General features: G+C 40.8%; 1 protein-coding gene across 1 annotated transcript in view; it reads left to right on the forward strand.

The window, feature by feature from the left end:
• The window catches only part of Smc3 (structural maintenance of chromosomes 3), a 45532-nt gene extending 31065 nt beyond the window's left edge, over positions 1-14467 (forward strand). Inside the window, exons 18-29 of the mRNA XM_021152028.2 lie at positions 1733-1883; positions 4029-4181; positions 5679-5830; positions 6409-6567; positions 8666-8773; positions 9261-9369; positions 10654-10901; positions 10990-11202; positions 11401-11592; positions 11732-11909; positions 13446-13552; positions 14088-14467. Coding sequence (XP_021007687.1) covers positions 1733-1883; positions 4029-4181; positions 5679-5830; positions 6409-6567; positions 8666-8773; positions 9261-9369; positions 10654-10901; positions 10990-11202; positions 11401-11592; positions 11732-11909; positions 13446-13552; positions 14088-14159 — 1842 coding nt within the window. The 3' untranslated portion in view covers positions 14160-14467. The remainder of the gene's footprint in view (positions 1-1732; positions 1884-4028; positions 4182-5678; positions 5831-6408; positions 6568-8665; positions 8774-9260; positions 9370-10653; positions 10902-10989; positions 11203-11400; positions 11593-11731; positions 11910-13445; positions 13553-14087) is intronic.
• The last annotated feature ends 413 nt before the right edge of the window (positions 14468-14880 follow it).

Consider the following 14880-nt stretch of genomic DNA (forward strand, 5'->3'; position numbering starts at 1 on the left):
GCTTTCAAATCTACTAATTTTACTTTGAAATTCTGGGGAATAAAATTGAGGCTCACAGATATGAGGTCATATGAGTGAGACAAGACACAAAAGAAAGCTGGGGGGATGACTCTCCGTGAAGGCATGCGCTGCCATTCTCACCACCCAGGGTCAGTCAATCCCTGGAGTCCACCTGCTAGAAGAAAGCTGTGGGGATGACTCTCAGTGAAGGCATGCGCTGCCATTCTGACCACCCAGGGTCAGTCCCTGGAGTCCACCTGGTAGAAGAAAGCTGGGGGATGACTCTCGGTGACGGCATGCGCTGCCATTCTGACCACCCAGGGTCAGTCCCTGGAGTCCACCTGGTAGAAGGAGAGAACTGAGCCTTTCAAATTGTCCTCTGTCCTCTGCATGCATACTGTGGCCATGTCCAAACATGTTCTTACACATGCAGTACAGGCGTATACACACACACACACACACACACACTCTGTAAAGAGAGCTTCAGGTCGATATATGTGGCTCATTGGAGAACACTTTTGCAATGCGTATGGTGCTCTGTCCATCCTTAGCACGACAGACAGAAGAATGGATGCAATGTGGTTCTGCTGCACAGTAAAAAGTGACTTACTGAAATTATAGGCCAGAGAGTTAGAAGATAGAGCAGTCTGAGTAGTGAGCACCTTCAGAGGATAACCACAGAGGTAGCTTCAGTGTGGCTACAAATGGCTTCTGGACTGTAGTGTATTCCTTGTGCTGTGTGGTGGCTATCTCTAATTATTAAAAAGTCCTGAGTTTAGGGAATTAAAAATGGTGTGTGTGTGTGCTTATGTGCAAGTAGGGGCCAGAGAGTGTCCTCCTCTACCCTCCTCAGCATAATTTTTGAGGCAGGGTCATTTCACTAACCCTGCACCTCACTAAGTGGCTGGATGAACTTGTCCCGTGCGCTCCAGGGATCCCCCTATCTGCAGCCTCCCCAGCAGCCTGTCTGCAGTGCTGGGGTTACAGCTGTGTGCTGCCATGGGTACTGGCTCTGCATTCTGATCCTCATGCTTGCACAGGAAAATAAATACTATCTGAAAAAGTGCTTTTCTGAATATCTAATTTAGATGCCTGCCATATCCAGTTAGAACACTGAGGGAAAACTAGTTCTGTACCTTTACCCTTTGTGTTACATAAACCTCCTCATTTTTATATATTACTTCATTTACTTTTTATAGCTTTATAAGGAAGGACTGTTGTTACGTCTTGAACACATAGTAGGTCTTAACTAGATAAGTTAAGCAAGTCCTCCAAAGAAAACATCTAGAGGCAGAACCAGGAGTTAAGCTTTCATGGTCAGCTCAGTTGTTCTTCAAGCAGGGCAGTGGTGGCACACACCTTTAATCCTAGAACTTAGGAGGCAGAGGCAGGCGGATTTCTGAGTTCAAGGCCAGCCTGGTCTACAGAGTGAGTTCCAGGACAGCCAGGGCTACACAGAGAAACCCTGTCTCCAAAAACCAAAAAAAAGAAAAAAAAAAGAAAAAGAAAAAGAAAAAGAGTTGTTCTTCCCAGTAAGGAGCTGTTCACCCTTTGGTTGCAGAGGCAGACTTTCCATTGTAGTTCAGTAGAATGATTTTTCTAACTAACGCTCTCTGTATAAAGGCCACTTGTGTTTTTCATTTCATAAAGACATAGATGATAGTAAAAATTGTGCAGACAGTTTTTAATCAACTATGTGACAGTATTTTTCCTAACAAAATATTTGTTGCAGGATGCTATTCCTATGATCAGTAAGCTGAGGTACAATCCCAGATTTGACAAAGCTTTCAAACATGTCTTTGGAAAGACACTGATCTGTCGGAGCATGGAAGTTTCGACTCAGCTGGCCCGGGCCTTCACTATGGACTGTATTACTTTGGAAGGTTTGTAATAGTAATTAGCTTTAAGCACATGCTAATAAAACATTTAACATGGGATATGTAATCTGTCACCTGGGCTATACATATTTGGTGTGTACATTGTAGGTTTTAGAAGAGTTAACTTGTAAGTGTACGCATTTGGTCTCTGGCACAGTGTGCTCCTCTGGCTGTTGAACAATAAAGCCCATGGACCTTTTCTCACAAATGAGAATGTGTTAAGTATAATGCCTTGGGTCACTGAAAGACCAGTTTAGTGGATAATTACCAAAATAATTTTAATATTCTTTAAAATAATAGTTAAAAATGGATATAATAACCTTTTTTTTTTTTTTTTTTTTTGAAACAGAATTTCAACTGTATAGCTATGGCTAGCCTGGAACTCATATGTAGACTAGGATGGCTTTAGACTCAGAGATCTGTTCGCCTCTGTCTCCCAAGTGCTAGAATTAAAAGCATGCATCATCACACCCAGCTAACTACCAAAATTTCAAAAATTTGAAGCTTCGTTAAATAATATTTTGAGATAACTTTTCTTTATAAAGAAGTCATAAGTTCTAGTAATGTTACATTTCCTTCCAAGAATGATAGCATGAACTTTTCCCCACTCAAATATAGTTGCATTTATCTGTGTAACTCATGATCAGAATTTTTAATAATGTAGTTCCGTGTATTACTCATTTTTGTTTAATTTCTCAAAGTAGCATACCCACATTGTCATCTGAATGAAAATAGCTTTGTGTTTTGTTTTGTTTTATTTTGTTTTTGTTGTTGTTTTAGTATAGAATAAAGTTTATTCAGGGTATAGGGAGGGGAGTTAAGGGGCTAATAGAGACAGAGAAAGGCAGAGAAAGAGTGAAAGAGTAGAGGAATAGAGGCCGGCCATGAGCACCTGGAGAGAAAGGGGGAGGGGAAGGGAGCAGAAGCCAAGAGGAGAGCCAGAGAGCAGGAGTGAAATGAGCTTTAAACATTACAGCAGTTCATCTCTAGAACTTTGCAGTGTCTCTTAACAAAGGCATTCCCAGTACATTGTTACACCTAAATATTTGAACATTACTAAATGACAGTGCCTCCTGCCTCCCTTCCTTTTTGGCACTTGTGGGTAGAAGACAGGAAATGGGACACAGGGTCTCACTACGTACTCTGGCTATCCTGGAACTTAACTAATATAGACCAGAGCATCTCAGAGCTCACAGATTCTTACCTCTGCCACCCAGATGCTGCCATTAAAGGCGTGCGCCACCACACTCAGCTCCCCCCTGTCACCTCCCTGGCAAGTGACTCTGAGAAAATATTCAGTCTTGGGATTTGTCATATTTATTCCAGTCAGCATTCTTGGTCTGACTACTGTATGAGTGATGTATGTTTCTTAGACTGTATCCTCCTACTCGTTGTGCTAAAGTTTAGCATGTCTCTCAGGTAAAGGTACTTTACTTGTAGCCAAAGTAATGTGAGGTTACTCTGAACTTGTCTTGGTGGTACACACCTTTATCCCAACATTTAGGAGGCTGGGGCATGTAGATCTCCACTTTCAGGGCAGCCTGGACTACATCGCTAGCTCCAGGACAGCCAAGACTGTTGCTCAAAAATAAATACATAGAAAAGTCTACATGCATACATACCTGTCAGTTGCTTAAGAATGCTTTGTTGATAAACATCCTTGTTTCTTCTAATAGCCGGGTTTCAGAACAGTGGTCCTTCTCTCATTTATTCTGCTTGCACTTTGACAGAGAGCCCTCCTCTCAGATTTGTGTTAGTGGATTTTTACTTTAAATTCACTGTGATTCCACATTTTCTCAAATTGTTGATGTTCAGATCTTCCCAAATTAAAGACTACCAATTTTACATTGAGAAGTACGATATTTTGGGGGTTGAAAGGTGGTGGTGGTGCACACTTTTAAATCCCATCATTTGGGAGGCAGAAACAGGCGGATCTCAGAGTATGAGGACAGCCAGGGCTACACAGAGAAGTCCTGTCTTGGAAAAAACAAACAAAAAAAGAAAAGTAGGATATTTAGGAATAAGTAGAATTCTTGATTTTCCCTCTTAAGTCTCCTGTTGTTAAAGCCCTCAGGTTAATAATATTTCATTATAAGTTACTCATTGAATGGAGGCTGGTAAAGAGAACGGCTCCTTCCTTTTTGTCTGTAGGTGATCAAGTCAGCCATCGAGGTGCTCTGACTGGAGGCTATTACGACACAAGAAAGTCTCGGCTTGAGTTACAGAAAGACGTTAGAAAGGCAGAGGAAGAGCTGGGTGAGCTCGAGGCAAAGCTCAATGAAAACCTACGCAGGAACATTGAAAATATCCTTCTGTTTGAGCGTGACGGGACTGCAGAGAAAGACAGCATTGATGGCATGTGCTGTCTGTACATTACATGCTTTCTTTCATGAATAGTGGAGGGGAATGTTGCACATTTCACTTTGCTTTTTATTTAAGCACAAGAGCTTGTTTAACTTCTGAAGACTAAGAAAAGATTTTAAAAAGATAATTCTGATGTTTGTTTCACTGTTAAGTAGACAGTACTAGTGCATGCTTTGAAGACATAGAATTTGAGAAGCAACAGAATTCAAGGTTGTCAGACCACAGGGGAAATGGAAGGGGAGACCTGGCTGATGGTTTAAGGAGCAGCACCAGTAATGCTATTGTTAAATAGATTTCAGATCTACTTAGTGGATGGAAGCACTGGAAAACATCATTTAGGGTTTACTCTCTTGGCAAAAGTTGGGGTGGATTTGTTAGTGGAGGTAATGACCACAGCTTTCCGATTATGAGTATCTGCAGGTCTTCCAAGTGAGTGTAGTGCTACGTGGAAGGTGGCAGGTTCAGCTCCAACAGAGCTCTTACACATACGCAATTCTTAAAACCACCATGCTGCTTTTGGTGTGATGTCCTATGTGTAGTACGGAGAAAGACAAATGCCTTAGCTGTGCCCTGCAAGGATCTGTGTAGTACTTTGAGAACTGCTTAAATGTGGCAAGATGTTAGGGCAGGATGTGAGGAAGTTTTAAGAAAAGGAATGCTTGTGTGCTGGCTCAGTGGGTCAGATGGTTGCAGCACAAGCCTGAAGACCTGAGTTCGGATTTCCCAGCACTGGTGTGAAAGGCTGGGTGTGCTGAAAGGATGGGCACAGGTGGAGACTAGGAGTTTGCTGCTAGTGAGCTTAACCCTCTGGTGCTTTCCAAACTCATGAAGAAAGAAACGTGGAGAAGAGTAAAAAAAAACAACAAATGTTAACCCCTGCCCTTCACCCACACTTGTCCATGTCCACCACCTCCGTGCACACAGATGCATGAGAGAGGATGTTGACAGCTTCCAGCTATCTGTATATTTGACTGACTGTTTAGGTTCATTATTTCACATTAGGCAAGGCTGTTCTTCATACCTGAGTCACCAAAGCAGTGCCTTCTGCATATTTAGTTTTTTAATAAAAATGAATTTAAGTATATATGTGTATATGTTTGTGTGTATATATATAATATATATATCATATGTATATATAATATATACACACACATGCTATTACTTGATTTTGCTTAACATTTTTTAATAATTTCTATGTTGTTTTGTTCAACTGTAAGTTAAATAAGTATGCATATTTTAGAGTAAAATGTGTGGCAAAATGCTTCAAATTTCTCTTATGATTGAACATTTTTAGTGGTAGTATTTAGTTCAACATTGGCGTAGTCCCGTAAGTCTGGGGGAATAGAGGAGAGGATTCATGATGGTGTATTTGTAAGAAATGAAGAAAATGTAGAATATATTTACAACCTTAAGAGAATTTCCCTTAGCCTTGTATATGGATTAATAATGAAATTGACCAGTTGATGAACCAAATGCAGCAGATAGAGACCCAACAAAGAAAATTTAAAGCATCCAGAGATAGCATATTATCAGAGATGAAGATGCTAAAAGAGAAGAGACAGCAATCAGAAAAGACCTTCATGCCAAAGGTCCGTAAGTGTGCTTCATTATAGTTTTGCTTTAATGTACACTTGGGGTGGATCATAGGTTATACATGTATCATTGACTTCTGGCTTTATATATCAGTAGTAAAAGACAAGAAAGATGTTTTCTTATTCAAAAACAATCTGCCAATTTTTGCTTTTACAATATACCTGAATAGTTGTAATATTTGTCCCTTCTCTCAGTTTTGGATTATAAATACCTACACAGCTCTATCGATTGAACTGGAGGGGCTTGGTGGTAGAGCTTTGCCCAGCATCCTTTCCTGAGGTCCTGGGTCCAACTCCCTGGCACCAAAAAGAAAAAAATTTAGTTAGTACACTTTCCATTTTTATCGCAATAAACCTATCATAACTTATAACTATCATAAGCACAAAATACAGTTTATAAATCTAACAGCGCATCAACGTCGTTGTGCTTAAATAATTGAGTTGATGTAGTTGTTTAGCTCACTTAATATATATAATAATATATATATATAATTATATATATATATATATAGTTTTCAGTGTCTTACTATGAGATGTAACAGTAACTAATATTAATAATTGATAATCTCATGTAGCAACGTAGCTTACAAAGCTTGGAGGCAAGTCTGCATGCTATGGAGTCCACCAGAGAATCACTGAAAGCAGAGCTGGGAACGGATTTGCTTTCTCAACTCAGTCTGGAAGATCAGAAAAGAGTCGACGCTCTGAATGATGAAATCCGTCAACTGCAGCAGGCAAGTACACCTAGCAGTGAGGAAAACCTGCTGAAGACTTGGCTATTGTTAGATGCACAGGAAGACCCTATCTCAAAAAGTATATATTTGAAAGAGAATAATGGGGCTGGAGAGATGGCTCAGCCAGTAAGAGCACTGACTGCTCTTCCAAAAGTCCTGAGTTCAATTCCCAGCAACCACATGATGGCTCACAGTCATCTATAATGGGATCTGACACCCTTTTCCGGAGTGTCCGAAGACAGCTACAGTGTACTTATCTATAATAATAAATAAATCTTTTTTAAAACAGAGAGAATAATGTTAAGATGATAATGTTAAATATATTAAGAAAATAGGAAAACCAGACATGCAGCTTGAATACCCATGAGAGTAAATAAGGTTTTTGATACATTTGTCTAAGCTGTTCTGGCTATCTTAGGATTATACATGAAGTCTTCATTTTCTTTGTCTTACTCAGTGCATGTTGAGGGTTAGTAAGAGCAGTGGTCACTTTTGATAAAATACCAACAGGAGCAGCTTTAGGGAGAGTGGGTTCCTTTTGGCTCACAGCATAGTACTGGTGTCAGTACTGGGATACTCAGTGCCAACAGGAACTTAAGGCAGATAGATGGTCACCGCATCTGAAGCAGAGGGGAAGTGAATGCCTGTATTGAGCTTGCTTACTTTTACGCAGTTCAGATCCCCAGCCCATGGAATGGTGCCTCTTACATTCAGAGTAGGCCCTCCCACCTCAAAGAACCTTAGAGAAAATCCCTGTCTTGAAGGCCTGTTCAGAGACTTGTCTCCTGTTTGGTGTAGAGCTTGTCAGGTAGACGGTGTTAGTCTGTTAGCTCTCTTTATATGCACTTACATGAATATGCGTGCACACACATAATGCTGATACAACCTCCTTTGTGTATGATATTTTCATTTAATGTTTTAATAACATTTGGTTTTATTTTTTCCTGTAAATGTCTCCACATGTAGCCTAGTCTGTCCCACTCATGTCTGTGTGGTGTGTGTGTGTGTGTGTGGTGTGGTGTGTGTGTGTGTGTGTGTGTGGTGTGTTGTACATGTGCATTCACACATGTGGAGGTCAGAAGACAACCCCTGGGAATGGAACTCCGGCCTTGGCAGCACACACCTTTATCCACTGAATGCAAACCATCAAAACTGAGTCCAAAAACTAAAAACAGGAAAAGAATGTTGCTTTTGATAGCCCCATGCCTTTTATCCTTATTTAATATGTATAAGTGTTTTGCCTGCGTATGTATATGTATGTACACTACTTAAAAACCTGGTGCCCTAGGAGGCCAGGAGCGGATGTCAGGTCCCCTGGACCTGGAGATAGATAGAGATGGGTTGTGAGCCGCTGTATTGGTGTTCTTAACTCCTGGGCCAGCTCTTCAGTCTCCTTGGTAATATGTCTTTAAAGAGAGAGAGAGAGAGAGAGAGAGAGAGAGAGAGAGAGAGAGAGAGAGAGAGAGGAGACTAGAACAGACACAACTTGAAAATTACTTTTTAGTTTCTTGGCTAGATATGGAGATCATAGAACAGCTTGTGAGAATTGGTTCTCTCCTTGCACCCGATGGTTGAATAAGTCCCATTTTAGGACTGGAGAGATGGCTCAGCCTGTTCTTCCAGAGGTCCCTAGTTCAATTCCCTGCAACCACATGGTGACTCACAACCATCTATAGTGGGATCTGATGCCCTCTTCTAGCACACAGGTGTACATGCAGATAGAACGCTTAAATGCATAAATAAATAAATTTCAAAAAGGAAAAAACAAGAACAGCTCCTGTTTGAGCTCATTTGAGTGCAGCCAATGGGACAGCACATTGGCACTCCCTCATCCTTCTTCCTTAAATGTTACTTTATTATTGCTTGTGTGTTTGTGTGTGTTGGGTGGGCTGCATGTGTATGTTGCAGTGCATATGTGGGGGGAGGGTAGCCTTGTATGAGGGGTTGACTCTGTTTCTACCTTCCTGTGTTCCAGGATTAAGCTCAAGTCACCCCACAGTGTGGCAGGTGCCTTTACCGACTGCTGAGCCATCTCTGGCCCTTAACAGATTTCTTGACACATTTTAACACTTTCTAATTTTTTCTTCTACTATTCTAGGAAAACAGACAGCTGCTAAATGAAAGAATTAAACTAGAAGGTATTATTACTCGAGTAGAGACTTACTTGAATGAGAATCTCAGGAAACGCTTGGACCAAGTAGAACAGGTATATTGTTTTCCAAGAGCTCTGGGCTAATCATAAGTGATAGGAAGAAGGTCAGGCCAGAGGACATGCTGAGTATGCTCCTTAGGTTGTAGTGCTAGCACTGCCACCTAGTGTGTGACCTGCGCAAGTATTTCATATTTCTGTTGTGATTTCCTGTAGTGTAAAATAAGTGTAATAGCATTGACTTTGTATGGTTACAATCATGAAAAGTTCTAGATGCTCACATGATTAGTGTTAGTTTATCTCAGTAGTTAGGCACTCAGATTTCCTAGTAATTAGATTATTAAGTTTTTCTGCTTTAATGGCTTCTGCCAAATACATACACATATATGTACATGAGGACAGGCACACGACGTTTGCTTCCTTGAATGTTCATTTAAATAACCAGTTATAACAGGTTTAATATACGTATATTTTAGTGTATATATAACTCATAATTCATACTTTGAGATTTAATCTCATTAAATTTTATTTTTTGGTATTGCAGGAACTTAATGAACTGAGAGAGACAGAAGGTGGTACTGTTCTTACTGCCACAACATCAGAACTTGAAGCTATTAATAAAAGAGTAAAAGATACTATGGCAAGATCAGAAGGTAAATGCTTAGTTTAAATTTTTTCCAGGGGCCTGGAAAGTTGACTCAGTGTTTAAGAGCACTGGCTGCCCTTCCAAAGGACCTGGGTTCAATTCCCAGCACCCACATGGCAGCTCACAACTGTCTGTAACTCCAATTCCAGGGCATCTGGCACCATCATACACACATACAAGCAGGCATAACACCAATGTACATAATATAAAAATAAATCATTAAACATTTTTTTCAGTATTTTATTGAATTTAGTTTGTTTTGCAAAATTGTTTACTACAAAATGAAATACAAAACTCACTTTTTTATTAAAATATTTTTGGCAGTTTCATGAGATTAGTAAATGTTCTATATTTTATTTATTAGGGCAGGAGGTGAGAATTTTTGTTTGTTTGTTTATTTTGTTCTTCAAGACAGGGTTTCTCTGCGTAGCCCTGGCTGTCCTGGAACTCACTCGGTAGACCAGGCTGGCCTCGAACTCAGAAATCCGCCTGCCTCTGCCTCCCAAGTGCTGGGATTACAGGCGTGCGCCACCACTGCCCGGCCTGGAGGTGAAATTTTAAGGAGGGAACTAGAGAGAAGTTGGGGTTAGTGGGTGGGCATGGCAGTTCTTTCCTTCCTTCATGCTGGTGTGTGTGGGGCATTGAACTCTATCCAGGTGGTCATCTGGAGAGTCTGGTTACTTATTTACCTTTGTTTTGTTTTTGCAACAAATTAACTGAAGCCCTAGCTGGTGTAGATCAGGCTGACCTTGAACTCTCAGAGTCTGCCTGTCTTTGCCTTCCCAATGTTGGGATTAAGTTGTGTGCCCCCATGTCCATGCAGTTATATATGCTGTGAACAGAAGATGTAATACCCTTTCCTGTGTTCCATCATGGTGCACGTGAATGTCCCAGCTGACGCTCTCAGGATCATTACTACTGATGAAAGGCTACTGCTAGGTCCTTACCAGGCCATGCACCAGCGGCACTGACAGTTCCTAACTGATGATTAGTAAGCATGGTCTGAAAAGAAAGAGTGTCATTACCTCTTTAATGTATATAAATGTATGTATGTATACATTATGCATAATACAGTATAGATATGCAAATGATTCTACAAGTTTTCCTATATTAGTGCTCAGGTGAAAACTGTTTGGAATTAGGTGATTTGTCAGCTTCACAGTAAAATTTAAACACCACGAAAACTTAAAACTTACGTAAGAAAATCTGACCATTAAAGTCTACTCAGATAAGATTCTGATTATGAAGTGGGTCTTAAAGCCCTTCATTTTGTTGCCCCTCCCCCCCTTAGATTTGGACAATTCCATTGACAAAACAGAAGCTGGGATTAAAGAGCTCCAGAAAAGTATGGAGCGCTGGAAAAATATGGAGAAAGAACACATGGATGCCATAAATCATGATACTAAAGAACTGGAGAAGATGACCAACCGGCAAGGCATGCTGTTGAAGAAGAAGGAAGAGTGTATGAAGAAAATCCGGGAGCTGGGATCCCTCCCCCAGGAAGCATTTGAGAAGTACCAGACACTGAGCCTTAAGCAGGTAAGTCTAACTGCACTTTAAGTTTATAGTAACCTTGTAAGATTCCCTGTGGCCTGTGAGTGTGTTAATTTATTTATTTCTCTTTTAGTTGTTTCGAAAACTGGAGCAATGCAACACAGAGTTAAAGAAGTACAGCCACGTGAACAAAAAGGCTCTAGATCAGTTTGTGAATTTCTCTGAGCAGAAAGAAAAGCTGATAAAGCGGCAAGAGGAATTGGATAGAGGCTACAAATCAATCATGGAATTGATGAATGTGCTCGAACTTAGAAAATATGAAGCTATTCAGTTAACTTTCAAACAGGTGTGTTCTGTTGATAATGAACCTAGTGTGGAGGTGGATCTAATGTGCGTGGACTAATCCAGCTCACAGCTGCTCACGGAGTTGTGCAGCTCTGGAAAGAGTTGTGTTTGGCAAAGAGTTAAAAATACCTCTACTTGCTTTTAAATACTTGTTTCAAGTATAGAAATATGCCTAAGCAACATTTGAATTTTCTTTAAGGTATCTAAGAACTTCAGTGAAGTTTTCCAGAAGTTGGTACCTGGTGGCAAAGCGACTTTGGTGATGAAGAAAGGAGATGTGGAGGGCAGCCAGTCTCAGGACGAAGGAGAAGGGAGTGGCGAGAGTGAGCGGGGCTCTGGGTCACAGAGCAGTGTCCCATCAGTTGACCAGTTCACAGGAGTTGGCATCAGGGTAAAAATCCCTTTATATTTTTCTTACAGCATTACCGTAGTAGAAGTCATATTTTACCTGAACTGCTCGTGTGCCACTTAATTTTATTGGGTGATGGCACAGTCTCTTTGGGGTAGTAACACTGTCTGTGTTTTCTTAGGTGTCGTTTACAGGGAAGCAAGGGGAGATGAGAGAGATGCAGCAGCTTTCAGGAGGACAGAAATCTCTGGTAGCCCTTGCTCTCATCTTTGCCATTCAGAAATGTGACCCTGCTCCTTTTTACCTGTTTGACGAGATCGACCAAGCTTTGGATGCTCAGCACAGAAAAGCCGTGTCAGGTACAGTTCTGATCTCTGTTCAGTGAGAACTTGCTGTGGGCTGGGGAGATGGGGAGTAAAGTGCCTGGGATCCTGGGAACTCAGGCCAGACAGTCTAACCAGAACCAGGAGCTTCAGGTTCCGTGAAGGGGAGGCCACCAAGACAGCTCAGTTGGTTCCTTGCCACAAGCCTGGGAAACCTTACTCCAATCCCTGTGTCCCACAGAGTGGAGGGAAACGAATTCCTAATTCCCACAAGTTGTTCTTTGACCCACACCCATGAACCCACAATTGTGATTAAAAATAATCAGGAGGACAGCAGTGTCAGCCTCTGGCTTAAATGCAGAACTGGCCGGCTGGGCATAGAGTGCTCACCCAGCTAGCACAGAACCATGGGCTTGATATGCGGTACTGCGTAAACCGGGCACGGTGGCACTTGTCCGTGCTCTTAGCACTTAGAAGGTGGAGTCCGTTCATGGCCAGTCTGGGATGCATTGAGCACTGTCTCAAGGAAAGCCTTAAAGACGATCATGGTAGCTTACCCCTAGTCATTTGTTGCCTGTGTATATTGAATAGTATTTTCTCTGAATAGTTCTTGTGGTTTGTTATTAGACTGTTTCAGAGTTTACTTTTGACAAATAGATGTAATTCTTCCACTTGAAAAATCCTTCAATTAAGTTTTTATACAAAGGCCTTAAAACTTGATCTGTCTGTCTTTTCAGTGTAAAGAGTAGTGCTTGCGGGATTGGAGATTGTGTAGCAGTTAAGATCATTGCTGCTATTGCAGAGGACCGGCCTGGATTTGATTTCACACCCATATGGTGTGTTCATGGTCATCCATGACTCCAAAGGGATCCAACACCCTCTTCTGACTCTGAGGGAGGGTACCGGGCACACACATGTATATGCAGAAACACACATATGACACACATATGACTCTGAGGGAGGGTACTGGGCACACACATGTATATGCAGAAACACACATATGACACACATATGACTCTGAGGGAGAGTACCGGACACACACATGTATATGCAGAAACACACATATGACTCTGAGGGAGGGTACCGGGCACACACGTATATGCAGAAACACACATATGACAAGATGTTCAGAAGGCAGTGCTTGTCATAAACCTGCTTTTTTACTTCTAGATGCTAAATCTGATCTTAGAAGTTGGGAGCTGTTGGAGGGAGCAACAGTACAGGGATGGCTGCCATTATTACTTGTGTGTATGAGAAATGTTTGGCTCTGACGTGTCTGTGCTAAAAGTCTTCTATTTCAGATTGGGTTTTTGTTTTTATTTTTCATTTTGGGACAGTGTTATGTAGGATGGCCTTGAACATCTGGTCCTCCTGCTTCCAGTGTTCCTTTCTAGTAAATAAAACTGTCTCCTTCTGTAGCTGTAACACACACTAGGGTTAAAGATTATATTCCTACAGTAGAAATTACAGGCTGCTTTGACAGATTTGAGTTGTAGTCAGAAATAAAAACAGTTCCTTTTTAAATTTTCAGGTGTGATAAAAGATTTACTAACTTAGTCTTTGTTTTCACAGATATGATTATGGAGCTAGCTGTACATGCCCAGTTTATTACTACTACTTTTAGGCCTGAATTGCTTGAGTCAGCTGACAAATTCTACGGTGTAAAGTTCAGAAATAAGGTAATTTTACTTTCTTTTAGGTTGATATTTACTTTTTTTTATAATTTTTATTTTATGTTATTTTACTGAAAAAAGACTTAGAAAGTCATTATTTAAATGATGTCTTCCTCAAAAATGAAAAGCTTTTAACTTTTTAACCATTTATGACCTTGATTTTCATTAAGAGAAAAAGATGTGGGTGGTGACTGCTTATCTAACGACCTTGATAAGGTCTTGATCCTCAGCAGCCTCAAAACAAGTTACTGTTGCCCAGGCTGCCCTGGGCTGGCAACCCTGCCCCTGCCTCCAGAGAGCTGGAATTACAGGGTTCACCATGCCAGGCTGTGGAGCGCTGATTACTCTTCCACAGTGAGCAGACAGGGCTGTAAAGACTCTCACAGTCGGTGCTTCAGAACCACTTGGCATGTAAATTTAGAAATGTCATTGGTGGCAGGCTGTGCATATTGGATACTACTCTGTGCAGTGCAGGTACTAACTGGTACTAACTGGTATGTTCTTTAAGATTTAACAGACTTTAACGTTTATTCTTCTTCAGGTTAGTCACATTGATGTGATCACAGCAGAGATGGCCAAAGATTTTGTAGAAGACGATACCACACATGGTTAACTGAAGGATAATGCTTGCTGTCTTGGAAGATGTGTATAATAATGTGGTCCATACCCAGAAACTGTAAATTTTAAAACTAAATATTTGGTTATTATTGAGTTTTTAGATTTAGAGTACACAGTCCTTTTATACTTGTCTTTGTATTTTATAAGCTCCCCTGTAATGTTACATTTCTACATATAGTTGAGGAATTTTATTTCCTACGCGGCTTTTTGTAAAGTGTCCTCCTATTTTAAATCTTTTGAGATATTCTAAATATTCTTCCCAATTATTTTATAGCTTGTATTAAATAATTGGTTTGTGACTAACTTAGTGTAAATGTGGCCTTGGTCTTTGTAATGGTTAGAAACATTAAATACATATTTTGCATAAGAAAGTGTTGCTTTCAGTTACCAGAGGCCAAAAAGTACAGCTCTGTATTCTGTTAATTACTCACTGGGTTTTCAATTCTGGCCATGGTTTATAATCTGTTTTGAATTTTCCAAAGTGTCACAGTGCTAAAGTCTTTCCTTAGGCTAGTCCAGTCAGTCTTAAGGAAGTGCCCTCCCAACCACCTTGCTTAAAATTTCCTCAGGTGGTGCAGAGTTTGAGGACTGCTAACAGCCCTGCTTATACTCAGTATGATCGTCCTTTGAACATTCTTTTCTGTGCTTACATCATACACACGGGTATGGGATCTCATGGGTCTGATTATAGATGTTTGTGAGCTGCCACAGGACCA

The sequence above is a fragment of the Mus caroli genome, chromosome 19, assembly GCF_900094665.2.
Source record: "Mus caroli chromosome 19, CAROLI_EIJ_v1.1, whole genome shotgun sequence".
In the NCBI taxonomy this organism is placed as follows: domain Eukaryota; kingdom Metazoa; phylum Chordata; class Mammalia; order Rodentia; family Muridae; genus Mus; species Mus caroli.